The following is a 25,918-nucleotide window of genomic DNA, read 5'->3' as shown; positions in this document are numbered from 1 at the left end:
GCTCACAACAAAACTTACATGGATCTTAATATATACCAGTATGCATATACAGCAGAAAAACAGCTCAAGTGTTAAAATGGTTCTCTGGCATCTGAAGTTTTTTGTATGCTTTGCATTTGTTTACTTATCATAATTGTCTAAGATTTGGGTCAGTTGATGCAGATTAGTGTATAGGACACAAGCAGTAACTGAAACCTTCACTTCATTGGGAGTAATATTTATTGTCATCTTTGTTAGGTCTGAGAAAATAAGGGTTTGATTCTGGGACTTTTGTGATTTCTTATGGACTGACTGTCCAGTAATATCGGTTCAGTTAATATACTATATTTACATTGATAAAAACAATAAATCAAATAACAAAATCCTGTGTGCACTCCAGTTTTATCTTTGATACTGTTAAATGTCATAGATAAATATCACCAAGTACATTCAGGATCACTAAAAGAAAACCCAGCAAAACTCTGAAGATAATCACTTAACTCGTTCTGATATGCCACCGGCTTCATTTAGCAAAACTGTATCAGCTCCTTCATGCTACATCCTTTCTCACAGCAAATATCAGATATTTTTCCAGCGGTTCGCCTGATCCGTGATGACAGAAGGTGAGGAGCCAAGGAGACGGCGTCCTTTTCTCCATCTGCCCTCGAAGCCGTGCGTACAGTCCCTGAAGTCAGGTACTCTTCTGTGGAGGAGATCTGCTCCCCTGTGCAGAGGCAACACATCTGGGATTTAGAGAGATCACTGTAAACGTGCAGCTTCATCCCCAAAAAATCTTGCAAACTTTTGATGTCAAGAAGCAAGAGTACGTCTTTCCCTGTTTACCTTTCATATATGTCATGAAAACACAAATAAAAGATTGTTTAAGTACTTACAGAGAGGAGCGTATTGATTCTTTTCCAGTCCTAAATCCAGGATGCTTCTCCTGGCCCGGGAGCTGCCGCAGGATGAGACGGCCAGACGTATCAGCTCTCGTCCACATATCTTGATCCTCTCCTGTGCATGTGCCACACACACTGCAGCCACTAGCACCGCCACGAGAGACACCAAACACCTAGCAGCCGGCATTGTATGATGTGTTACTGCTCCTCAGTTGGTTGGCAAAGGCAGAAAATGAGTGACCTGAGGAATTTGAGGGGGTTTATATAGGGAGTGTATGTAGTGGCCACAGGTTGTTCAAAAGTTGCATTCAGCCTTGGTGAGGGAAAAGCATGTCCTGATCAAAAGCTCAGCATGAAAGTGATGTGGAATCTCAAGGCTGAAACTCTCAGTGAGATAAAAAATCTGCTCTGGCACTGATCTTGTTTTTCAGGGTGGAAGTAACAAGTCACTACTTCTGCAGTTACTGTTGTTAAGCTGCTTTTCTTTCTTTTCTTTTCTTTTTTTAATGAGTATTATTATTGTGTTATTATCATTATGAGTATTATTTTGGCTCGGGAGAAAGAGCAAGTCCTTTCCCAGTCTGAAGGTTGGTGGTTACTTACACATAGAAAGAAGTGCATCCATATATACATACGCTGACTTTTATATTTGAACCTCTGACCATGTTTTTTATGGGCATCCGCCACTGTCCACTTTCGGTGTATTTAAACAAAGACTCAGTGCTTATATTTGATTAGCTTTTCTGCTTTTAGTCAACTTTCCTGTTGTTTGTTTATATTGCATTGTGCAGAATCTAATCTGGGTTTGGTGCTGACTTGTGGTTAAAATATTTTCCTTGACTATGAGTCCCTTTAGCATCTTATCTTAACACATCATGAAGGATGGGATCTAATCGGAAGAGAGTGTGACCGGAAAAAGGAGATGTCAAGGATTATGACACAACTGTTCACACACATGGTCACCCTGTGGCTATACTGTAGTTGCTTAATCATACCAGAGGTGACTGCTTCATATCTCCAGCACAGATGAACAATATGAAAGGTGACACTTTAACATCTAAAATGCACTTCTGGCTATGATTAGCATTTTAACCTCTAAGGATGATATCACTGGTAGGCAGTGGCCTGTTTGTTATTCTCAGCTGCTGTGCTCAGCGCAAAGCACCTTGATTATTTCTTCTTTTTTTTTGCCTTCACAGATTCTTGCCCTTTATTTCTTGCTGAGGTTGATGCTGTGTGTTAACATTTTCAACCATTTAGCCCAGAACACACAGATGTCAGTCAGTTTGCAGATGTCAAATAAGCTGAGTATGTTTACCTCATCATGGCACTGCCTACTGCACCAAAGTGGAATCAAAGCTTTACTGCAACCTATGATAACTCATTGTTTTCTCTTTTGCCGATCTATCATATGCCATATATAAATATATGTGTATATATATATATATATATATATATGTGTGTGTGTGTGTGTGTGTGTGTGTGTGTGTGTGTGTGTGTGTGTGTGTGTGTGTGTGTATATAGATATATAGATATAGATATATATAGATATATATAGATAGATAGATATATATATCTATATAGATATAGATAGATAGATAGATAGATAGATAGATAGATAGATAGATAGATAGATAGATAGATAGATAGATAGATAGATAGATAGATAGATAGATAGATAGATAGATAGATAGATAGATAGATAGATAGATAGATACACACATGAGGATCACTTTTGCCTTCACCCTCACATTTTTTCTAACTCCTAACTCAGCCCTTGGTATTTCTCAAGCTTCTCAGATTCCTTCTTGATGTTCATCCATTGCTTCCTCTTCTTGTCAACTACTATGTGTTAGCCTTCTAAATTTTCTGATTTCTCTCCTTCTGGCTGAGTCATGTGATACAGCCATACTCTTGAGGTGTAATTGATGCTGACGGCACAGTAAAACCAACAGTACCTATATCCTGTAATAGCTTCATTCCTCAGAAAGATAAGACAGGTGTCCACTAATAAATACGGACTTTAAGGTTCTTTTACATTAACTAATTTTGCATAAGCGAGGTCTGCTGAAAGACAGTAATTTTTAATGACAAATAAATGGACTTTCTCATTTTTGTTTTTATTTAGTATTTAGTATTTATTTATTTATTGTCATTGTCAAGAACAATGAAATTGCGTTTGGGGCTTCCATACAACCCAAAAAAAAAGAAGAAAATAATAAATACCCCTTAAAACCCAAGTGTACATATTTAACCCAGTGTGACTCCAATGCAATAAGACAATCCTTAGCAATAATGTTGAGTTTTAAATGGGGATACGTAGATACGTTTATTGTAATGAAGTAATTGTGATGTGACCTTCTTCTTTTACCTTAATCTTCAAAATTGAAACTTGCTCCAACTGTTGTTTCTTTCAGGCAATATCATAAAAATGTAACCATCCAGTCTGATAAAAATCGCCTAAAAATTTGTTGACTTTGTACACAAATGACGTTTTATAAGCTTTCTCCCCTGAAAGCTACACTTCCACCTCTGTCGCAAAATTCTATCTTAACTGAGTCACGTGTTTCTCCCTTACTGTAAACTGAACCACAACACTTGCAAACTACCCTGTTTAACCTGCACTTACTTTCCAGTATAAACTTTGGTTATTATCATTTAATTCATTTTTTAAAAACATTTCAGAACATGAAATTGCTAACTTCAGCCACACATTATTCACAGAAACAGTGTCTGATTAAAAAAAATCTTAAATTAATGATATAACATGCAATCTTTAAATTTCCAAATGAAATCATGTCAGTCGCCATAGAAACCTTCCTTTTGTTCTTCAGCTCTGAGAGTAAAATTAATACACATTAACATGTTTTGCCATCACTCATCAAAAATACAGCCACTATACCTCTAGCTAGCAGACAGGTTGAGATCCAAATTGCACAGGAACAATTTGTGCATTAAATCCGTTGAGCTGTTTTGAAACGTTGAATTTGTAATTACCTGCCACTTATTAAAAGTTATTCCTTTTATGCTCACTCCTCTTCTGTACCACAAACACAACTTTATTGACAGGGATGGGACGGAAAAAAGGACGTGTGCAGACGGGATCATGTGGTGAACCCGTGTGTGGCATCAGAATCATCCAGAAAGACTGCAGAGCATGAAAACTGAACTGTTTGACAGTGTTTTATATTAAACTTCCTATCAGATATAATTACTCAATAACTGAAGGTGCCACCGTTCCGGACCACTTTAACCCCAGATCAGAGGGTAAATTAGACACATCTGACACTACATTTGATCGTTCGCTCGTTAATTAGTGCACTTGCACAGAACTTAATGACAAGGAAACATCAGTCACTAATGAGTCATTGTCTCTGATTATTATTCAAATGGATGAAGTCACAGTCTGCTGTAAAATGGATGTTCAGGATGTCTTTCATGAGCAGAGGCTCAACACAATATTCCTGCAGTTGGAAATGGAGTGTAACTCCCATAGCATCTGTCGTGACTGACCAGAGAACTTGTCTCTAATCCCCTCTATCTGTCCCTCTTATTTAAAACCAGTGTCGAGCAGATGAGCCAAGAAAACTGTGGTGTCTGTATCCGCGAAGAGTTTTTGTATGTTTGTTTAATATGTTATAATGCTGGTCTTCTGGTGCCCAAGGCAAGACTTGGGTTTATGATCTAATCATAGCATCACAGTGTGACGACAAGGCTTAGACCATGATTGATCCTGACATCTCCTGGTCAAGAACGGAAAGCTCAATTCTCTCTCGCCGCAGGGATCGCGACAAATTCTGAGCTGTTGGATGACAGATATAGGCATCACTGCCCATGTGTTAGTAGGAGTGAAAAATCACTACGCTGGAGGCCTCTATTGTACGTCTATTAAATATAGCTTGTAAGTATTTAAATACGTCCTGTCTGCGCACACCTGATCAGATTCCTTCTGTCACCAAAATAGCACAGTACTTGATTGACTTTTCCACTTGTCTGACTAGGTAGGAAACAGACGCACAAATCCTACTAATCCTTGACAACCAAATTACACTGAGGCTCCTGATCGGTATACTGACACCCGCTGCTATATCTCTCACCCCACTTGGGTGTCTTCAAGACCACACTGAGTGACTGGACAAAAACAGAGGGAGTGCTTTTTCGATAGGTATGCCACTTCGATGAAACATAAATTGTGTCAAATGTGAGAACTTTCCATTGATGGTGTTATAGTTGTTCTGAGATGCACACATAAATAAAATGTTTTTATTGCAGTCAAGTAAATGGTGACTTAAAGCCGCCATGATGTGTGGCGGTACATGCTGGTAATGGCCAAAAGTTGCACTAGTTAGAGCTTGAAGGTACAATTTCTTTTTTGCTGAGCATCAAAGTAAAATGTAAGAGACTATGTAGTCACTCAAAACTGTTCATTAATAGCACTTTCAATGACAGTAGTCTTTTCAAAAGGATATAAGGGAAGTTTTGCTTCATTCATAATGTCACTGTTTGACCTCCTTGTGTCAAACATCTATTTCTGTTGAGTGAGCATTAGTTGTAGACGTGTGCTATTTGTGGAAACACATAACAAGTTGTCTAGTCTGAGCATCTTGTCCATTTGACAGAGGAATTGTCGCTATAGTGTGAAAACAGTACCTACTGCAAAGCTGAGGCTTAATGCTTGTCTCAGCTTTCTGCTTTCCCCCATCAGATCGCTTTTATTCAATCACATAGGCTGAGACTTAGAGGCAGATGGAGTCTTTTACTTTTGTATACCCAAGGGTGATAAGGCCATTTAGGGTTACTGAGGTCACAACTAGGCAACTTTTCTTATTCTTCAATCTCGGGGGTAAATTGGCTGCCATTGGGCCGATAGTGTATCTCCTCATCCGAGTCCTCCGGCCGGGGTTCGAAGCAGCTGTCAAACTTACGCCTGAGACGTTTCTTGAGCTGGAAGGTGCGCACCGTGTTGGAAAAGTTGTATTCCTGCTCCTTCAGTTTGGCATAGTAGTCGGAGAACTTGTTGAACAGAATGGAGATGGGCATGCCGTTAAGGATGATGCCAAAGGAGATACAGCTGAATGCCACACAGCGGCCGAGGTAGGAGATGGGGACAACATCTCCATAGCCCACAGTAGAGATGCTGACCTATAGGAAAAAAGGAATAGCGTCAGCTTCCATAAAATTACTCAAAGCCAGTGCTCTCTCGTGTAGATTTAAGTAGGGATCAAGAGAAGAGCAGAAGAAGTTTTCAGTTTAATCCTCACAGTACCTGCCTTTCACCTGGCCTCATGCACTTTGTATCCATTACTTTCTGTGAATCGAGTAATTAAAATGCTTTTTTTATATTTCTTGAATGCAATCACTTTGTCTGGCTACAAATGAGACGCATTACGCAGCATTAGAAGGAATTAGACACATATAAATTCACAGCTGCCACCAGATAAATGAAAACCATGTCCTCAGATGATACTGAAAGACACACAGAGTACCAGGCTGGTGACACAGTGTGACCCATGTGAACCTTCCTAGAAATGGTGTGATATTCATACCTCTAAATATTGATCATTTATATATGAAGCTTGAAAGTAAATTTGCATAAGTTACTGTTTAACCATATGACAGCTTGGCGGCCATCAGTAGCCACTCTCCACATCTGTATAGGCTAGATAATTTATATCAAGTTTATGTGACCCTGGAGTTACTCCACATCTTTCTCTTCGTTTCACATATAGTACCAATTATGGAAGATACTTTGGGGTAAGAATTACACAAAGGCAAATCCTACATTTATTATAGTTAGTAGGTTTTTCTGCAAGAGAGACGATTTCAGAATATTATTTAGCCAACCATTAATTCACTAAAGAAGACTGTGTTTGAGCTCTTGAATATAATCAGTGTTTACTGCATTTTAAAGGCATAAAAATAGCACGGAACATGATCTGTACTGTGAATCTGCCTTGGTCTGACTAAGCAGGCAGCACAAATCCAGATAGACCTAATCCCTGACACCCGAAATGCACTGCACTGCTTGATCATACTGACACACCCCAACTGAGCTTCCCTTCAGCGCTGTCAAGAGAAAGAGCTTACCAAAGCTTCATAACTGAGTTAATTGATCCGGAAGAAGCTGAGTGGCAGCCGGTGAGAGCTGGCTACACGCTCTAAATGCTGTAAAACATTAATTGCCCCATTCATAATGAAAAGATGTGGAGCAACTGTGGTGTTATAAGTAGGGTTACATCATCAGTGTGGCTGGACCTAAAAATTGGACTTGAAAATATTTTCAAAAATAATTTACAATATCATCACAGCTGCCATTAAAAAGAAGAAATAATTCCCAGAGTGTTAAAACTTTTATAGAAATCACTAAAAGCCACAAAAAAAAACCCAAATCTGATGTTTTAGTTATACTGCATTTGTAACAAGCATCCCAAACATATTAGAGCCATAGAACTTTACTGGACGTAGAGCTTGTCCCGTACTCACCGCAGCCCACCACCAGGCATCTGGTATGCTGCTGAACGGTGTCCCGGGCTGATCCACCTCCACAGAATGCATCAGAGCAGAGAAGGTGAAGATGCCCATGGTGATGAACAGAAACAGACAGCACACCTGCAGCACGACAGAACAGAGCACGTCAATGACAGCGCTTGTTTATATGAAACTATGTCATAAAGCAGATACTATTTTAGGGGCTTGCATCCAGTAATATGACAGTTTGAGATGTTACTATAAAGCCTTCCTGACATTTCTGCACTCGGCTGTGCAAGCTTTGTTCAATTAATGGGTTTTAAACACATCATATGCAATGAAACCGTTCTGTCTTTTGTTAATTAAATGAATAAATGTGATATTATGTTACATTAGTGAAGTTTAGAGCTGCTGGTAGGTGGATTTTGTTCTTTATCATAAGCTAATCATCTAGTGTCACTCTCTTCAAGAAATAAAATATGCAAATTTAGATCGATTGTGATATCCTATTGTAAAACTATCATAACCTTCTTCTCTTCTTATCTTATCTTATCTTATCTACTTCTCCTAGTGGTGACTTTCACATAAAACTACCTCCTGTTCCTCTTATGTCTCTTTGCCTTGCAGGTTGCCATGTTATTCAAAGGCCTTCAAATGTTACCAGCATTTGTGTTTATTGATTATTCCCTTCATACCTGCTCAGAGCACTGGCGGATGGTGAAGCCGAAAGCCCTCATGCCGGTGGAGTGACGGGCAAGCTTCAAGATACGGAAGATGCGCATGAGCTTGACCACTTTGAGCACCTTGCTGACTTTGCTGACTCTTGACATGGCCTTCAAATCCTCCTGAGCACTGATGTCTTCAGCGTCTAATACAAAAGTCTCAAAAATGATCTGGAGGAAGTAGGGCATGACGGCTACCAAATCGACAAAGTTGAGGGCGCTCTTCACAAAATGCTTGATGTTTGATGTGGTGAGTAGTCGCAGAAAGTACTCCAACGTGAAGAAAAGGATAGAACTAACCTCCACCCACTCCATGTAGGTTTTGCCTGCAAGTTTGTACTGCCTAAGTTCTTTGACTGTATTCAGAGTCATGGCAACGATAGAGATAAGCACAAAGAGACTGGAAAACACTGCAAAGGCTTTGGCTGACAGTGAGGAGTAAGGATTCTCCATCAAGTCCCAAAGGGCTTTACGAAAGTTTCCAAGAAACATGGTCTTGTAGCCCTCGTCATCATGGTGAGGTTTAATCTCATCTATGAGCTCCTGGTTAACCTTCTGGTGTTCTCTGATGTCGTCCAATTTCTCCTCAAACAGAATGCGGCAGCACCTGAGAAAGACAGACAAATGCTTTACCATAGCTACATTTTAAATATCCACAGACAAAGCCACAATAGATACACTGCATATCAAATATCTACAGCACACCTTGGAGTATCCTTCAGTTTGAGCCCCCAGAATGAGATCTCTTCCTCAAAGTTGACAGGACACAAGCCATCCATCACCCACAGAACATTACTGCAGTAAAAGTGAAATATGTAATAGAAAAACATGGGGTCCCTGTCAAAGAAGAACTCGTTGTTCTGAAAATCATAATCGTCACAGAGCGTCAGACGCTTAACTGGATCATTGCACAGAGCAAGGACTCCGATCCTGGTCTTTGGGTATCGGAGGACCAAGTGTTTAGGGATGTGAAACACCTTTCCGCCCACATTTAGGTTGACAATGTTTGATTGCCAGGGGTTTGGTGCATCCTTCTTCTCATCTTTTTTCACCTCTTTTCTGGCACCAGGAGCGTCAAGGTTGTCCATTGATGTCCACGGTTTTACTGAGCTGTCCTGTGAAAAGGGGAATTCACTCTCCTCTTCTTCGATGCTTTGCGTGAAACTCAAGTCGTGTTTTACGGATGCAAAAAGACTGGAGCGACGTTTTTTTAGATTTTTCCACTTCTCCATTGCGACAGCTGCTCAGAAGACCAATCACTGGAAAATGTTTTATGCCAAGTTTGAATCAAATCACAGGAGAAAAATGATAATATGTTTTTTCTTTAAATCTACAATATCAAGCAAAAATATCACCATGGTAAAAAAGAAAAAAAAATCCTCCAGGTTGAAATAAAGACAAAGAAAGAGCTGTGGTACTTTTGAGTCACTGTGCAAGAAGATCAACTGCATGAGTTAGGGCTTCAGCCTCTTCACTGATTCTCTAATCCTATTGCTGTTCTTTCTGTCCCAGCGCAAGTTAAAAATACTGTTCACAAGGATTAGTGTTGTGATTTAAGGCTTTGACTTCTGAGAGAGGAAGAAAAGCAGAGAGGGTGGTGTCACGACAGTATGGCATGGCTAACAAGGCTATAGAGAGCTTTTACACAGGATATTCAGGTAGATTACGCAAATTATCAGCTATGGCCTTTTTGACCTATTGCTGAACTAGTTAAACAAGCCTGATTTTAGAATTAAAGTCAAAATACATTAAAATTAATAATGACTGATAAAAATTGTCTTTGTTTTCTGTATATTCTGCACAGACCCTTATCACTGTTTATCACTGATATGTTTCTCTTTACAATAACTCACTGGTATAATTGACAAAGTATTCATTTCAATATTAAGTCAAGCCAACTAAAAACAAAATATTGATTATATAACAGTGAATTTATTTAATAATGTACTGAATCAGTAACCTTTTTGATACTGACTTTGGATAAATAGGCTGTGTTTTTTGACTGATATCACAAGCATTTGTAGTCACTCCAATAATTCAGTATTTGAATTGTCTGTATGTACGCACAAAAAAAGAGATACAGTTACACAGAGACAAATTCCTTTCTCTGTTTCTGCACATTAAAATAGTTTTGGAAACTCTGTGAATAATGGTTTGGCCCAGGTTTCCACCATGGGTGCTTCGAATGGTATTTCCCAATCTACCGGAAAAGAAGGTAACTACGAATGTCTAATAGTTTTTATTAAAGTTCGTTATTGTTGTTATTACTCGTAAGTTTAGATTCTGTTACTTGTAATTTGATTAAAAAATAATTTAAAATTTAAAATTTTAATAAACTAAAAGATTACAGTTGCCATATATGCCATCCGAGCACCACGTGACTTCCTTTCCGGTCTAACCTGACAACATGGACGCCAGCCGCGTGCAGCCCATCAAGCTTGCAAGAGTAAGAAAATCTATAAAACGCTGAAAATTATCGTATCAAAGCGATTAAATGCCCACAACAATAAGTATTGTTTCAAATGGGCTCAAAATTTTTAGGCTAAATCCACTTTTTGTGTCGTAGTTAACAAACGTCTCTTCGGCTCTCGTGCTTCTATCATGGAGGCCTGTCAATGCTACAGTCTCTGCTAGCTGCCGCAGTACTTATGCTCACTTTTCTTTATTCTCTGTGTTCGTTAAAAAATTATATATATGTATTATATTGAATTTAGAGATTTGATGTTCATGTTGCTCGTGTTTTCATTTTCAGGTCACCAAGGTTCTCGGGAGAACCGGTTCCCAGGGACAATGTACACAGGTATGCTAGTTTGGCTAACACCTCAAATTTTATCCGGCACAAACCAGTATCTGCGATTAATATTTACTTTTTATATGTGTAAGCTTACTTTGAGTTATTGCCAAGGATATACACAATCTAGGGCTGTAAATTCATGTGAAATTAAAAACTAGATTTCTAAACAAAGGAAAAAATAACAAACGATATTTTGTACCTCTTAAAAAGGGCTAGGATGAAAAATGCAAGTTTCGTGTTGTCTTAGATAATTTGTTTACACATTAAGTATGAGGTATTGAGACAGCTGTTTGAAGTTTGGACATTGATTTAGCTGTAAGTCAGGGGTTTTGTTTGTTTCTTTAAAAACAAAACAAAAACTTGATCTGAGCTTAACTTTTTGCTCCTGATAAATATCCTCCATAGTATTGTAACTAAAGTCACTAACGTTGAAACTGGGCAGATTCGCTCTACCAACTAACTGAAACTAAGCTGAATTATTATCAGAAGTTTAAGATGAAAAACTGATTAAGCTACAAAATATGACTCCTCGGATTTCTTTTACCACAAAGGAGGCAGGTTATTTTGGGAGGGACAAAGTTTTAACCTGGATTTTAACTACTAATGACATACTCGAGCAAGCCATTGATCCTAACTGGAAACCACGTTTAATAGAGAAACCAGATGTATCTTTAAAATGTATCAATGCTTTTTTTTTTTTTTTCTTGCCATCACCAGTGTGTGAATGGCAAGCTACATTGTGGCTACAATGTAGCTTGCCTTAGGGCATAGGTATCAAACTCTGGCCCGCGGGCCAAGCCATACCAAATTATTATTAGAGCTGGCCTACTGGTATTATACAGCTAATATATATATTGTTTAGTATTAAGCTTTTCTTGTTCCATATTCAGTTTTTCAGCAAAACTTGTTTGAGTCCATAAGAAGAGATTCATTCTTAAATCTGGAGGAAGATTTTTTTTTTTTTTCAATAAATATTAATGTTAGCCCGCGACCTTGTTCCAGTTTTGAATTTTGGCCCACTGTGTATTTGAGTTTGACACCCCTGCCTTAGGGGGACTAAGTCCTTAGGGACTAAGTAAAGCGCTATACAGATGCAGGCCATTTAACTCAGTTGTCATTTAGTGTGCTGTTTGGTGTACTGGTTACTTGGGCTAATGATGACAATTTATGTTACATTCATAGCTACACCCAACTTAAGCCCCTTTTTTCTTAGTACCTACTCAGATTGACTTTCAGTGGTTTTCGGGGTTTTCCATTAGGTCATACTACATGCTACCTGCTAACGGGGTTACAAAGCGATCTGAGCAGGTAGGTCCTAAAATGTTGCATCACCAGACTGCATGCCACCGATTCGCTGGTCAGTGTCGGGATGAGAGCGTTACCAAGTCAATCTGTGTAGGTACTAATGGGAAAAGGGTCTATAGTTAAGTTAACATACATGTGTTTATACTTCCATTCTTCAAACTGCTGTAACACTGTGCTGCCCACTAACTGAGTACTTTATTACTAAAATGTGTGTTCACTTGATTGTTGGGTGTTCACTTGATCGCTTTTACAGCATTGCAGAGTGAGATCCTCAGATACTGTTTTCTGACAGTGAAACAGCAGGGAACAGAGTCGGGGTCCCAAAGATTAAGCAGATTATAAAAAATAACGTTTGAAAAAAATGCCATCCGAATAATTTTTTAGATATTGTGCTATATCACCCCACAGTTACTCCTTGTTGAAATTGATTATCATGACCATTGGTTTATTTTCCATGTTAAGTGGATAATTTAAACAGCTGAAAAATTTCCAAATAAATATATATTTTGAATTACAACTGCTTTGCTCCTTTGCCACAGAAAGGAATGCATAACAAAAACAAAATGAGGAAAAATCCATATAGGCTGTCTGTAAACATTTGAACAAAACCCTCTTTAAGTGGTACATCATTAATTTAAACAGAAAAATGTGTCTGCTGTAGAGTCATTTTAATGTTTAAGTTTTGGGCACTCCCGTTTCCCACCAGGTCCGTGTCGAGTTCATGGACGACAGCAACCGCTCAATTATCAGGAACGTGAAGGGCCCAGTCAGAGAGGGAGATGTGCTGACACTCCTGGAGTCTGAAAGAGAAGCCAGGAGGCTGCGATAGGTGAGACGATATAACCTCAGGTGATCAGTGTTTTGAGTCATTAAACTGTCAGCATTGGTGAAGCCCACAGTGAGAGTGCTGATGGATAATATGCATTTGACCTTAGATACTTTGATGATGCTGAACGTTACTGTTATTAAAAACTTAGTGAACCAAGAACAGTTTATGATAATAAAACACTGCGGGGGAGGTGATGACAATGTTTGCCGTTGTATTATAGTTAACAAGAAGTAAAAAATATTCCCATAGTACTAACATGCACTATGGGAATATTTATATTCCTTATATAACCTTATAAGGTTAGAAAAAACATTAAAAATGGCTTGCAGTAAATCATATTGCGGTTCGATCTGTTTTTGGCTTTGAAATGTCCATAACGAGTCTTAAACTCAACCTAATGTTCTAAGTTCTCAATTCAAATATCTGCGGTATTAGATCATAATTGCATCTTGGCCACTGGTCAGAAGCTCTTATCTAGTTAAAGTGTAACAGAGCTGCACAAAGGTTGCCTGTTTTCAGTGTGTAGGGAATATGTCCCATGGTGGTCAGGGGTTGATGTTTGAATTCTTCCTTCAGTCCTCCCGATAGGCTGCTCATGTCTAATGCTGCTCAATTCAGAGCGTATCAGTGTTCCAAATTTGGGAATGTATAAGACTTAAACACAGGCTTAAACCTTTCTCACTTGCTCTGTCTTCACAGTGCCCGCTGAAGCTGCCAATCCAACACTGTGGAGCATCAACTACAGCAGGATGCAGTCTTTTTCAGTGGACTACCCGCCACTTGTTCAGATGTTTTGAAATAAATTTGAGTTGAAAATTATCCTTGAAGTCTTCTTTCTTTTATACTAAGTGATTTTTTTAATTCAATAAACTGGAACATTAGCCTGCCATGATAAACTTGCATGAGACAAGTAATAGCTCATTATTGATGCATTAATAGTAGGTGAGGGGTGGCTGTCAAATTCTTGTACGCTGAATGTGAATTAAGGTAAATAATCCAATACTTCTATACATTTAGTTACTCTGAAGTGTCAACTTCTCAAGTCTATCATTCCATTACAGTTCAAAAGTATTAAAATAGACTAGTTTTAAACTACTCTTTCAGAGTAAATGGATGTTAGTTCTTTCAACTGTTTCCTTTAGAGGTCATTAAATGGAAAAATCTACCACAATCTCACCCTGTCCCTAACATCCGCGTCTGTCATACAAACTCCCTGCATGTCCTTTATCATGCCCATGAACATCAATTGTCAAGTATATCTACCTTCACTCCTGTGCACGTGTCCAAACCATCTCGCCTCTTGACCTCCAGCTCCTGTAAATAATTCTATAATTACTTTTTCCCAGACACAGATACGTAGATTTATTTTTAAATAGCAAACATTACAAGGCTAATATAGCTGTTTTCTGTTGCACTGTTGTGTATGAAAATTAAGGAATTTCCACAAATTTAGCGGGCACGCCATTATTTCACCTTGTGCAGTTTACGTTCCGTCCAGCAGGGGGCAGTGTCTGAGTTTTAAAAGCTAACGGAATTGACCTCCATTTCAGGTACAACACAATCGACTGCATGTAAGCAAGTGAAGACTATTTACAGGCCAAGCTCTCTCCTTTAAACTAACTTAAACATTCATGCCACCGTTCATTTCCAGCAGTGTTGTTTCTCCATCATAAACTAATAATAATGGGACAAGCTGAAAAACATCTGCACAACACAATTTGTATCATTAAAAATCATTAGAATTTGTTTATTTTCCACCAAAAATCATATTTATCCACATTAGTTTTATTTTATATTTTTAACTGCAACTGCTCCCCACTTTGAGCACCACTCCAAAGCCGTGTAGCTTGTATAGCTAATGAACACAGTACAGACAGATTCAAATTGTTCAAAACATATGTGACCCGTTTTCTCAAATTATTTAAGATAAAAGCTGAGGATGTACTAGTTCACACAGCTATAGTAATACTTTCCCCTCCAGATCTACTTGCTGTTCTGCAGCATTAGAAGTGAAATCTGGTCATGAATGCTGGTGATCCAGGTTTAGCGTGGCTATGTTTAAATGTTGAGGTCTAAAGAACTTTAAGGTCAGTTACCTCTGAACTAACGATGTGTAAATGTCAGGAAATACATCAGAGGAATACTGAGCAGTCTGTAAATTAATACTCTGCAAAGGTATCTGGCTAAATTCCAGCTTGGGGTTCCTGAAGGATCTCTGCGGTTGTTTAAACAGGAAAGGAGGTCAGTTTGAGTTATGTACACTGTAGGTTTAATGATCTCCTATTTTACCTTGGCCTGTTTTACAGACAGGTTGTGTGCAAAGCTGAGTTCAACTTAAACACTTGGGTGCCTTTTTCAGACATACAGTGCAGTGAAAAAGTATTTACCCCCTTCATGATTTCATAGTTTTATGCACATTCGTCACACTGACATGTTTGTGCCAACCGTAGCAGCAAGAACTGCAATCAAGCACTTCTTTTAACTGACAATGGGTCTTTCACATCCCATGTGGAGGAATTTTGGCCCACTATTCTTTCCAGAAATAATTAAATCAGACACACTGAAGAGTTTTTGAGCATGAACGATCTGTTTAAGGTCAGGCCAAAGCATCTTAATCTTTGATTTAAGTTCAGACTTTTACTAGGCCACACCGAAACCTTCATTTTGGTTTTTAGCCATTCAGAGGTGGACTTGCTGGTGTGTTTCTGATCATTGTTCTGTGGTAGCCTATAATCCAGGCATACTTGAGTTTCAGGGCATGAACAGATGGTCGGACATCCTCCTTCAGGATTTTCTAGTAGGGAACAGAATTCATGGTTCCATCAGTTATGGCAAATTGTCCAAGTGAAGCAGCAAAGCAGTCCCAGCCCATCACATCCTCACCACCATGTTCGACTGCTGGTATGATGTGCTTCATGAAATGCTGTGTTACTTTTATGCAGATATAACAGAATTCAAACTTTCCAAAAAGTTCAGCTTTTGTGTTGTCAGTCGACAAATATTTTCCCAAAAGCCTCTGGGATCATCAAGATGTGAGACGAGCCTTTGTGGGGGGGCGTTTGGTCAGCAGTGGTTTTATCCTTGAACTCTCCTATGGGTGCCACTTTTGCCCAGTCTCTCTTTCTTATTGTTGAATCATAAACTCTGACCTTAACTGTGGCAAATAGGCCTGCATGTCTTCAGATTACATTCTGGGTTCTTTTCTGACATCCTGGATGAGTTATCAATATGTTCTTGGAGTAATTTCAGCTTCCTCCAGTTGTGAATAATAGGTCTGACTGTGCTTCAGAGATGTCCTAACACCTTAGAAATTACTTTGTAACCCCTTTCCATTCTGAGAGATGTCAGCGACTTTATTTCTCAGCTGTTTCTTTAGATCGAGGCACAATGTGTTGCTTTTTTGAGATCTTTTAGTGCTTCACTTCGTCAGATACCTTCTCTTTAAGTAGTTTCTAGATTAAGCAGGTTTGTCAGTAATCAGGCTTGAGTGTGGCTAGTGAAACTGAACGGTTTGAGTTCTAAAACGATTGAGACAATATCTGTGACTTCTACAAGAAAGGATCAGCGTGTAGTATATGCGGAACCAGAGAGGAAATTTGACACCAAGCCACAAATTAATACCTGGAATCTATTCAGCTGCCAGGGTAAAGGGAGAGCGTGCTGGCACTTGACGGCTTTTCCAGGAGAACCTGAAGGAGACAAAATAACACGGTGAGAGAGGTGAGGGACAGAGGAGAGAAGAGACAAACTGCTTTGTCTCTTTTCAACCTTCAGACATGAATCCTGATAAACCCCATTTATCCTAAAGTGGTTATTTACCCAAATGAGCTTTACCTGCAAATCAGAAAACACACTCCAGCTTGTAGCTGACTGTTACTCACAAACGCTTCAAAATCAGCGTTCTCTGGAACAACAGACGTAGTCCATAAGGAAGAGGAGAGAGTCCTACTCTGTTTATGTTTTCAGTCTTCGGCAGCTCCATGCACGAAAACAACTTGCTGTCACCTTGGCCCCTACGTCACTGTCATTCTGCCCCTCTCCAACCCTCTGCGTCAACAACCCTTCAAGAACTTCAGTTGGCATGTGTTTACCACCTCTTCCTTATCGCTCCCGTATCTCCCACCGGTCCTTGTTTCCACTCTTTTTTTGAAGCAGAAATACAGCAGGTTAGAAGAAAATCCATCCCACGGTCTCTACTTGTTTGCCTGCATGCCACCAAGGTCTAACCCAGCCAGGAGAAAACATCAGCAGTCTGAGACAACAAGTCTGTTTGTCTCAGATCTTTAACACGGTTCCAGAGAAACCAGGAAGAAATCAAGGACATTGTGACTTGTAGAAGTGCAGCTACTGTAGCGCTGTTGGTGTGCTTTGGAGTTGGTGGCGAGGACAACAGAGCTGAAAGGTGTGTGTGTGTGGATCTGCAGACGACCTAAACCAAAACTCCCAATGAATAATAATGTTGCTAAATGTATCAGTAAGTATAAAAAGGGTTTAACAGTGCATCTTCTACAACACGAAAGTACAGTGTTTCCTATTCTGCTTGATCAAAATACAACTTTAGTATCATCAAAAAGTATCAAACTAAAGGTAAAAATGTTTATAGTCATATAGTTCATTATTAAATTGTTTGTACTTAGTTATATAGCCATCAATAAAGCAAATGCTATTGTGGCTTCTTTTAAAGCATCATATACTTTCCTCTGTACCAGTATGTTCTTTAAGGTCTCAAGAAATACATTGAGAATAGTATAGTATGTATAAAGGTATTATTTGAATGCCTTCATGATAACGTTCTTACAAATATTAGAAGGGGACTCGCTGAAAATAAGGGAACCTGGCTAAAGGCTTTGGGCTTTGTTTCTCATGCAGGGTAACAGGAAGGCCAAAGGGGGTGTGATGGAACCTACAAGGAGAGACAGGCCACCGATGTACACACTCTGAACCCAACCACGACCTGGGTCAAGGCCATGAAATTTACAAATGGGGCCCATAGGACACATAGGCCCAGAAGACAATAACCCCAGAGGTAACTAGAAGTCATTTCCTGCCCCTCTCTTTCAGTCCCTCTGCTGGTATCTAGTTCTTTGGCACCCTCCCTGTTCCCCTCCATCCCTGCTGATTACTGAACTGTAGTACACTCTGCATTTGAAACGGTTATCCTTATTTCCTGCCTTTAATTTGTGGAAAATGAGGTTGGTCCACTTAGCCAGATTTTCACATTCAGTGTCAACGAGAATCTTTATAAGAGGGAAATGCTAAAAAAAAAAAAAAAAAAAAGATTAAAAACTTTTAAGCATGCACAGTGCATCTTTCACTCAGAACATGCTGATTCTGTTTATCAGTTTATCAGTTTGCAAAATCACACAGGTTTTCATTCACAACTGTGGACAAAAAAACAAACAGTACATCGTTCTGAAATAACACGTAAGACCTTGCCTGAACTATAACTCTGAATACAGACAGAAAGAAATGCACATATAACCATGTGACCATGAACAGCATGCCACAGAAAAAAGAAATATATAAGCACAAGAAGGCAGCTGGGTGATAAAATACAAAACACAGTTTGGACATGCTTGATTTGCTTTTATGTAAGCTAAAGTGCAAAGAGGGGGGGACAGCTTCCTTGTGTGAAGGTCAGAAACAGAATACATTCACTCATTTATTTATTTATTTTATAAAGCAGCCCCCACTCCCACACACACACACACAGTGTGCATGACTTATGCAAAATATCTCACACTTCGCCGCACAACAGCAGGTGCTCGCACAGACGGGAAAGTGACGGGCTCACATACATGGTCAGATTCTTGGCGTCTGATAAAAAGCCTGTTGTGGAGGGACGGTAATGAAAAAAAACACTGTTTTGAAGCTCTGTAGCACAGGGTTTTAAGTAAACACTGTAACAACAAGGCTTTGTGTTCTGGCTCCATAACTGCTGGAAAAACTTCAGTACTGGCACGGTATCATGTATTATTCCAGACGTGAAAATGTCTGTGTGGGGTGATGTGATCTGGCTCATCTTATGGCCCTGCTATACGACTTTGGGGGATTTAAAAGTACAGTCGGGTTCAGTAAGCACTCACTCTCCACATCGCTGTAATATTTCTTCATATGGATCACAGCTTGTAGGTAAAGAAATGAATCAATATGCTGCTCATCACTGCTTGTTATTGTAGCGTCATGTACAGTACATACCACAGTGGCCAGCGGGCTTAAACAAATGTTATCTGGGTTAGATGTGCTCTCTAAAATACAGAAAGAGACATATTATGACAGTTTGAATGCACGCACAATATGCAGTCGATGGCACATGCTAAAACTTTACAGAGGTCACTGAAGAGTTAAGTTCTAGTGGTGTTGCATTTAGGGTTTATATTACATTCCTGAAAGATTTTTGCATTTATTACATGGGTTTGTAGAGCCACAGAAAATCAAAATATGGCTGTAAATGCCCAAGCTGCTGACACACCCAGCACCCACGCTTTAATGGAAGTTGCCGTGCTAAAATCCAAGTTTAAAACAAAAAATTTTTACCAAATTTTCAATTGGATGTTACTCTCTCTGTCTATCTGAACTCAGGTGAATGATCTTCCTTCTATTATGTGTAGAAAAGATTATGTACCAACTTTCAGCCCAGGTGAAAAAACAAAATTATTTTTATTTACCACAATAAAGAAAAAAACACACAAAATAACATACTGGCTAAAACTGTTGTTTATGCATTATTATTATTATTACTGCTTCTTTTAATTCCATTCCTGCACTGCTGAGAAGAATAGCTCTGATTTGCACCGTTACTTGTGAAAACACAGGGAAAAAAGCAAGGCCTGAACTGCTTTCTGGTGCCACAGTTCCAATTAGGATTCTGGATTTGGATTAACGCGGATCAAGGCAGTCACTCTGGGTTTTAATGGGGATTCAGCAGATGGTCAGAGGTCATGCACTCAATGTGGAATCTTATAAATCTTGAAGTGGTTCAAGTGGTGCATTTCCTGAGAAAGACACTGTCTTCTCACAGGAGGTGGGCGGTTTCACTGCAAACAAATTTAGCGTATTGTCATTTTCGCAGCAGGAATAAGAGACATAAGAGCACGATTCCTGCAGAAATGTCAGTGCTAAAGAGTGCACATCTGCTCGGACACACTCATGGGTCAGAGCCTCCACTATTTAGCAATAACACTCTGTAACACAAGCCTACTTTCCTTCTCTTTCTTCTGCAAACCACCAGCTGCTTAACGCTGGGGAGGTTGTCTGCCAGTACCCTCAGCTATCCCACAAAAAGCCTCATTCACAGTCAGATCCCACTTCAGTTCAAGAGTCTCTTCCACCTCCACTCCTGTTGATTAGAATTAATTGAGAAGTGAATTAGTATCATTGTGATTAGCGACCTACACCCTGTGACCCAAAGTGCTTCTTACGCCGTGGTGAACTCAGTGTGCGTGCGTGAATGTTTCATAAGAGGCCGATTAGTTCATGGGAATCAGGCTCGGTAACTGGGGTACACACCAAGGGGCTCATTTTGGGGACAAACAAGGAACAAAGCTGCATCCTCTGAAACCCCAAGGAGACTAAACAGCCACAGAGATTTGCGGTTTAAGTCCATAAAATGTAAAAGACGGGTTCTGGAGAGATCATTCAAAGCCCGCAGCCTCATTTCTGCACAATCCCAAGCCAATATAGATATGTGTTTCTATTTATTTCCAGCTGCAGCATTTAGTTAGGAATTCACGTAAACTCTTTTTGTTCTCCCGTGGCTTATATTTTCAGAGCATCTTGTATATTCCTTGGTATGTACACACTGTTAAAGGAATATATAGAAATGAACTGATTAGGTTTTTGATCTCACTCCACATAAAATCTGTGCTTTAATAAATGAGAGAGTTACAGCCTCAGAGACTGTTACCTGACCTCAAACATGGGGCAGGTCTTCCTTATTTAAACACTTTTGTTCTGATTAAAAAAGATACACCATGATCCCTGTAAATGTTTAGAGTTGCTGTGAGGAGAATATTTTTTGGTTGTCTATTTGTGCAGAGCTAGGCGGGCGTTAGATTTACATTTTTGGAAGTACACTAGTTATTTTCAATATTGAGAATTTTGTCTTCTTTTTTTTAAAGAAAGAAAATAAGTGGCAGTCATTCCTAAGTAAAGGTTAATTATGAAGTACCACAGGGTTCAACGCTAGGACGAATTCTATTTACATATATATGCTTAACTTAGGCAGTATCATTCCAAGACGTGGCATACCAGGGCTTTCTTCCAGAAAAGAAAGTTCTTCCTTCCCACTGTCACCAAGTGCTCGCTCATAGTGGGTCGTCTTATTGTTGTGGTTTCTGTATTATTGTAGCGTCTTTACCTTACAATATAAATACCTTGAGGTGACTATTGTTGTGATTTGGTGCTATATAAATTGAATTGAATTGAATTGAATTGAATTGCTGGGACCAGTTAGCGTTGCACAGATGTGAAAAAGCAGCTTTTGGGCTGTTCTCTCAATGGCTTCTCTGGTTGCTTTCATTAGTAACCATCCCAGCAGTTCATCTTGGTGCTGTGCTTTTATAGCTGTTGTGTAACTCTGGATTTTGTGGCCAGAAGGGAGGAAAAAAACACATCACGCTGCAGAATTGACTCAAATTCTTGGTGCAATCTGTCACCCAACTGTCCTGATATTACATTTCTCTGCATAGTCTAACAGAATTTAGCCTGAGGACGACTCTATTACTATTCAAAGTCTTAAATAGATAGCATTAGTTTGCTCAGTGTACTTGGTTTAACCCCAAAAGTGTGTAAAACACTGTGGATCTCCGGCACCATCAAAAGAAAAAAAATTGTATGATGGGAAGACAGCTGCTGTTCTCAGCCACAGTCTATACATATCTAAATTTTCCAAAATGGAAAATGTGTGGGCTACATTCTGTACTTTTCTGCTTCCTGCATCTGGGTTACTCATTTAGTCCATAAGCAATAAAAAAATAAAAATAAAAACACTGAGGGAAAAGCATCCAGCATCTGTCTGCATGTGTTCCTTATATGTCCAATCGGAGAAGTTAAAATATCCAAAGCTGTCAGTCGAGCAGAAGCACCATGTTCTTTTGTATCCTGCAGCATGTCTGTGCATGTGCGCCTGAGGTGAGGTGACTTGTAAAAGGTGTTTGTCTGTGTGCTCTGCAAGAACGAATAATTATATAGACACGCAGTAGACTGTGTGTTTTGTCAGCTGCACAAAAAGAGCAATAGTAATTGTTCATTCTGTTACCTTACATAACTTGTTTTTTGTCCCAAATGTTTTGAACTCAAACAGAAAAATGGCTCCATGATTTTACTAAAGAACTGAGAAATCACAGTTCGGTTAAGCAGGTTGTTAAAGTTCACAAACAGGCATAAAATCTGGCATTTAGTGTGTGGACACTGAAGGATTCTCTTGGAACATGCAATATGTAAACAGGTCCATGTATTGAACTGTTTATTTCTATTATCCCCCTGTATCCGCTTCTTCTATGTACCCAATGAACCCAGCTGGAGGTGAAACAAGTCACACCTCGTGTTTCAGGACAGCTGGAGGCTTAAAAGAAACTGGCAGGTTTTGATTCGCTCGATGCTGCGTCGCATTCAGTATGCAGTGCTTAAGGCGAAAGCAGTAGAGCAGGCACTGAAGACCCACCACCGCCATCACCCCTCCTTGTAGACAGATGAGTACAAGTCAAAGTTGAGCAAGTAGGCAGGGTATGCTCTCGCTTCTGGCCACTGGGAGGCAGAAGTGCATTTTCTTTGGCATTTATTTGGAGGACAGGAGCTGGAAAACTGGTTCTAGCTAGTTCCCCTCTACATCTGGATGGTGCCTGAGTATATCTCTGCTTAAATAAATGTCTTCAAAGATGTATATTTTTAAAATGTCCACTTTTTGCTGTAGTGTCAGAAACACCGGTCTGATTTATAACTGTAAATTTGAATAAATGTTTAATTAGCTGTGGCTGCAATCCACTATGGATCTCTTATAGTTCATGTTCCATGACTATGAGGGCCACCTTTCATGTTACCGTTCCTTTAAATAAAAAAAACTAATACACCAGGAGTAAAACTGTATTATTGTAGGGTCTTTGCCTTATAATATAAAGTGGCTTGAGGCAACTGTTGTTGTGATTTGGTGCTATATTCAATAGTTAAAATTGAGTTTAAGTAAAAGCTATATATATAATTCTGATGTCACCCCTATTATTAAAAATAAATAAATAAATAAAACCAGCCTTTTATCGATGACCAGTCCTGTTGTACGCAGGCCTATTCGTCTAGAGTTTCATCCTTAATCCATCTTCACTGAGGCAATCACAGAGCAGTCATGAGCTCCATTCGCCGGCTGTGCAGTCGGCTCGAAAGGTCACTGCTTTCCTGCTCCTCATGAATATCTCATGATGTGTGTGTGTTTGAGCCTGCCTTGTGTGATCATATATTTATCATCTCTTCAAACTGGGACATGAAAGAAGAAGCTTCAATTGTTTTCTTTCCTCTGGGTTTTTCTTCAGTTTTTCATTTTTATTTTTGTTTTATTCATTTAAATCTTTTTGGATGTGAATTTCCAGCAAAGACAAGTGGAAAAAACTGTGATGTAAATCACCCAAAAACCTCGTGAAACAGCCAGCCCATGAGAATCGGTTTACTGCCTCCAGCACCTGCTTTTCTTTCTTTTTTCTTCTTTCATTCTTCCCATTTTCCATTCCCTCGTGCACAACCATGTCTGTGGGGGTGAAGGGGGGGCTGCACTAGGATTTACAGATGTTCTGTGTTTGGAATCTGGGTAAAAGGTCAGCATGCCGGCCAGAGATGGGAGCGGCCATTTTGGGAAATTGAATAAGCAGCTGTGGCAGTGAGGTGTGGATGCGGTGATGAGCAGGGACACACACTCGCTCGGAGGAAACGGGGGAGACTGATTCCCACACTGTTTAACATCCATGGCATTAAACAAATTTTTAAAAAATGATAACAACAGTTTTTGTCTGTTCTGGGGTAAATATATAAACTGTCTGCTCCTCAGATCTTCATGTTTGAGCTGATTTTATTCTTGTTTTTACTCGAATACTAAGCTCTGGGGTACTTGTACATACTTTGAGTAATTCCAGTAGCTACTTTGTGTCGTAAGTCCATTACATTTTGATAGATCGTGTACTTTTTACTTTACACTTTTTGGATCGCAGTTACCATTTGTCGTATACATTAAAACTCTACACATATGATCTTATAAAATATAATAACACTGGCACTGATTAAAGTTTCCAGCAGCATGTCAATAGATGTAAACATTAAAATGCAGCTTAATGTTAATAGTGTACCTGCAGCATGCTATAAATCACATAATTAAATGATATAGAACAGAAGAGACGGCTTTGCTGTGGGTAATGAGCACAGTTTGTGAAAATACTTGTGTGTACTTGAGTAAAGCATCTGACTACTTCTACCCCTGATGAAATCTAAATATCTGAAAGACAACATTTCTTTTAGACAGTCTGAAACGGTCCAGTGTGCTGCATGTCAAGGTCTCCTTCAACAGACACATTCAAACAGCTTGTTTTTTTCCACACATGACAGATGGAATATTTAGCAATCTTTACAGGTAAAAAGTAATCCTTACTGTAGCTCACATCCCTCCCAAGTTCTGTATTGTCCTGAAGGACTGCGTAAAGGCTGGTGGGTAATCAGCGTGTACCATCATGACACACGTAAACCAGACAGTCATCGGGTTCATTACAGGAATTGTTGGATGAATCGAGTCTGTTTTTTGTTATGCAGTAATCCTGCTTGTCCCTGCTCTACAACCACTTGGCCTTTCATTAAACTGTAAAAAAAAGATAAATTCAGTAAATATACAGAAGATGTTTACGTTCAGTGATAATCCTGCTCTACTGTAACTGAGAGGATATGAATCATCCCTGCAGTGCGTCAGTTTGAGAAACAAAGGTAAATGTGTGTGGGTTGACCTCAGCGCTCCTATTACATGAAGGGCATAAAACTGAACAAGAAAAGCCTATTTTTAACCGGAGCACTGAGGGCTTTCAGTGGAAACCCCTACCCTGCTGAGGCTTTGGGGGGAAAATAATGAATGTTTGTTGCATTCCAGTCCATGAATGAGGGTGCTGAGTTTCCCCATCCCAGCACTGTCAGCAGTCTCTGAGTCACCTTTCACCTACTTAGTCTGGTCTGCAGACAGGAGAGGGTTAACCAGGACCTTCATTTGTGGTCTCCCCCCAGATCACGTAGGGTTGCCAATAGAGGTTGTTTAAAAAAAAAAAAAAACCTAGAACCCGTAATATTGACAGTCTCTGTGCCGTGTGAACTTTCCCCTAATTCTCACAGTGCTCAAGGCTTCTGAGCAGCAGCAGATCTTTACTATGGAGAACCTCAGGCCAAATAATACGAATGTTCCTCTTCCGATGACACACATTCCTTGTATTATCCAAGGAGTTATGATAAAGAAAAATCCAGATAAAGACTAAATAGCCATTTCTCTGGACTGACTTTTTCCCAATAGGATGTCAGAGGAGAAATTCAATAGCTATTTAATTTTATCTTTACCCATTCTTGGTATTTTTAAAGCAATTTTTTTCATTTTAATTTCTTTGTCCCAAAGTCTCCAAGATGAATAATTGAAGATTATTTATATTTTTGGAAACTGGGTGATTGTGAGGTTTTTTTTAGTGTTTAACACAAAAGATAATTTAAGATTTCAGTGGACAAACGTGCGGTTTCACTGTTTTCTGACATTTAATAAAAAATGTAAGTTGCTCAACAATAAATCCATTAATGAATAAAAATATTCAGCTAAAGACGCTCGTTTCAGATTAATGGGTTTCATTTCAGTGGTATGAATTTTAAATATTTCAAAGTTTACTGTGAAGAGAGATTAATTTAGAATTCAGGTATGGATAGA

General features: G+C 39.2%; 3 protein-coding genes across 3 annotated transcripts; 1 reads left to right on the top strand and 2 right to left on the bottom strand.

The window, feature by feature from the left end:
* Positions 1-506: 506 nt before the first annotated feature.
* insl3 (insulin-like 3 (Leydig cell)) lies at positions 507-1,065 on the bottom strand. Its single transcript, XM_085378902.1, has 2 exons — positions 873-1,065; positions 507-703 (listed from the first exon to the last, which is right to left on the bottom strand). The coding sequence occupies exons 1-2, from the start codon at positions 1,063-1,065 to the stop codon at positions 507-509; spliced, it is 390 nt and encodes a 129-aa protein (XP_085235028.1).
* Positions 1,066-5,702: 4,637 nt separating this feature from the next.
* Positions 5,703-9,300, bottom strand: LOC146613646 (potassium voltage-gated channel subfamily V member 2). Its single transcript, XM_085377756.1, has 4 exons — positions 8,774-9,300; positions 8,042-8,675; positions 7,362-7,487; positions 5,703-6,020 (listed from the first exon to the last, which is right to left on the bottom strand). The coding sequence occupies exons 1-4, from the start codon at positions 9,298-9,300 to the stop codon at positions 5,703-5,705; spliced, it is 1,605 nt and encodes a 534-aa protein (XP_085233882.1).
* Positions 9,301-10,458: 1,158 nt separating this feature from the next.
* On the top strand, positions 10,459-13,804 carry rps28 (ribosomal protein S28). Its single transcript, XM_085377758.1, has 4 exons — positions 10,459-10,514; positions 10,821-10,868; positions 12,874-12,996; positions 13,696-13,804. Exons 1-3 carry the CDS (start codon positions 10,476-10,478, stop codon positions 12,994-12,996), a joined length of 210 nt encoding a protein of 69 aa, XP_085233884.1. The 5' UTR covers positions 10,459-10,475; the 3' UTR covers positions 13,696-13,804.
* The last annotated feature ends 12,114 nt before the right edge of the window (positions 13,805-25,918 follow it).

Source organism: Diplotaxodon limnothrissa, linkage group LG18 (genome assembly GCF_057381915.1).
Source record: "Diplotaxodon limnothrissa isolate DT_005_m linkage group LG18, D_limnothrissa_male_GT1.1, whole genome shotgun sequence".
Taxonomy (NCBI): domain Eukaryota; kingdom Metazoa; phylum Chordata; class Actinopteri; order Cichliformes; family Cichlidae; genus Diplotaxodon; species Diplotaxodon limnothrissa.
Note: the sequence above shows the minus strand (reverse complement) of the source record. Positions and strands in the feature narration are given on the sequence as shown.

Bases quoted from the DNA above. Each gene is read 5' to 3' on its own strand.
- insl3 (XM_085378902.1), bottom strand. From the start codon at position 1,065: ATGCCGGCTGCTAGGTGTTTGGTGTCTCTCGTGGCGGTGCTAGTGGCT. The intron at 704-872 runs GTAAGTACTTAA...GCCTCTGCACAG, and splicing joins GAATCAATACGCTCCTCTCT to GGGAGCAGATCTCCTCCACA.
- rps28 (XM_085377758.1), top strand. From the start codon at position 10,476: ATGGACGCCAGCCGCGTGCAGCCCATCAAGCTTGCAAGA. The intron at 10,515-10,820 runs GTAAGAAAATCT...TTTCATTTTCAG, and splicing joins AGCCCATCAAGCTTGCAAGA to GTCACCAAGGTTCTCGGGAG. The intron at 10,869-12,873 runs GTATGCTAGTTT...GTTTCCCACCAG, and splicing joins CCCAGGGACAATGTACACAG to GTCCGTGTCGAGTTCATGGA.
- LOC146613646 (XM_085377756.1), bottom strand. From the start codon at position 9,300: ATGGAGAAGTGGAAAAATCTAAAAAAACGTCGCTCCAGTCTTTTTGCA. The intron at 8,676-8,773 runs GTGTGCTGTAGA...TGTCTTTCTCAG, and splicing joins AAACTGAAGGATACTCCAAG to GTGCTGCCGCATTCTGTTTG. The intron at 6,021-7,361 runs GTGAGTACGGGA...TTTTTCCTATAG, and splicing joins ATGCCTGGTGGTGGGCTGCG to GTCAGCATCTCTACTGTGGG.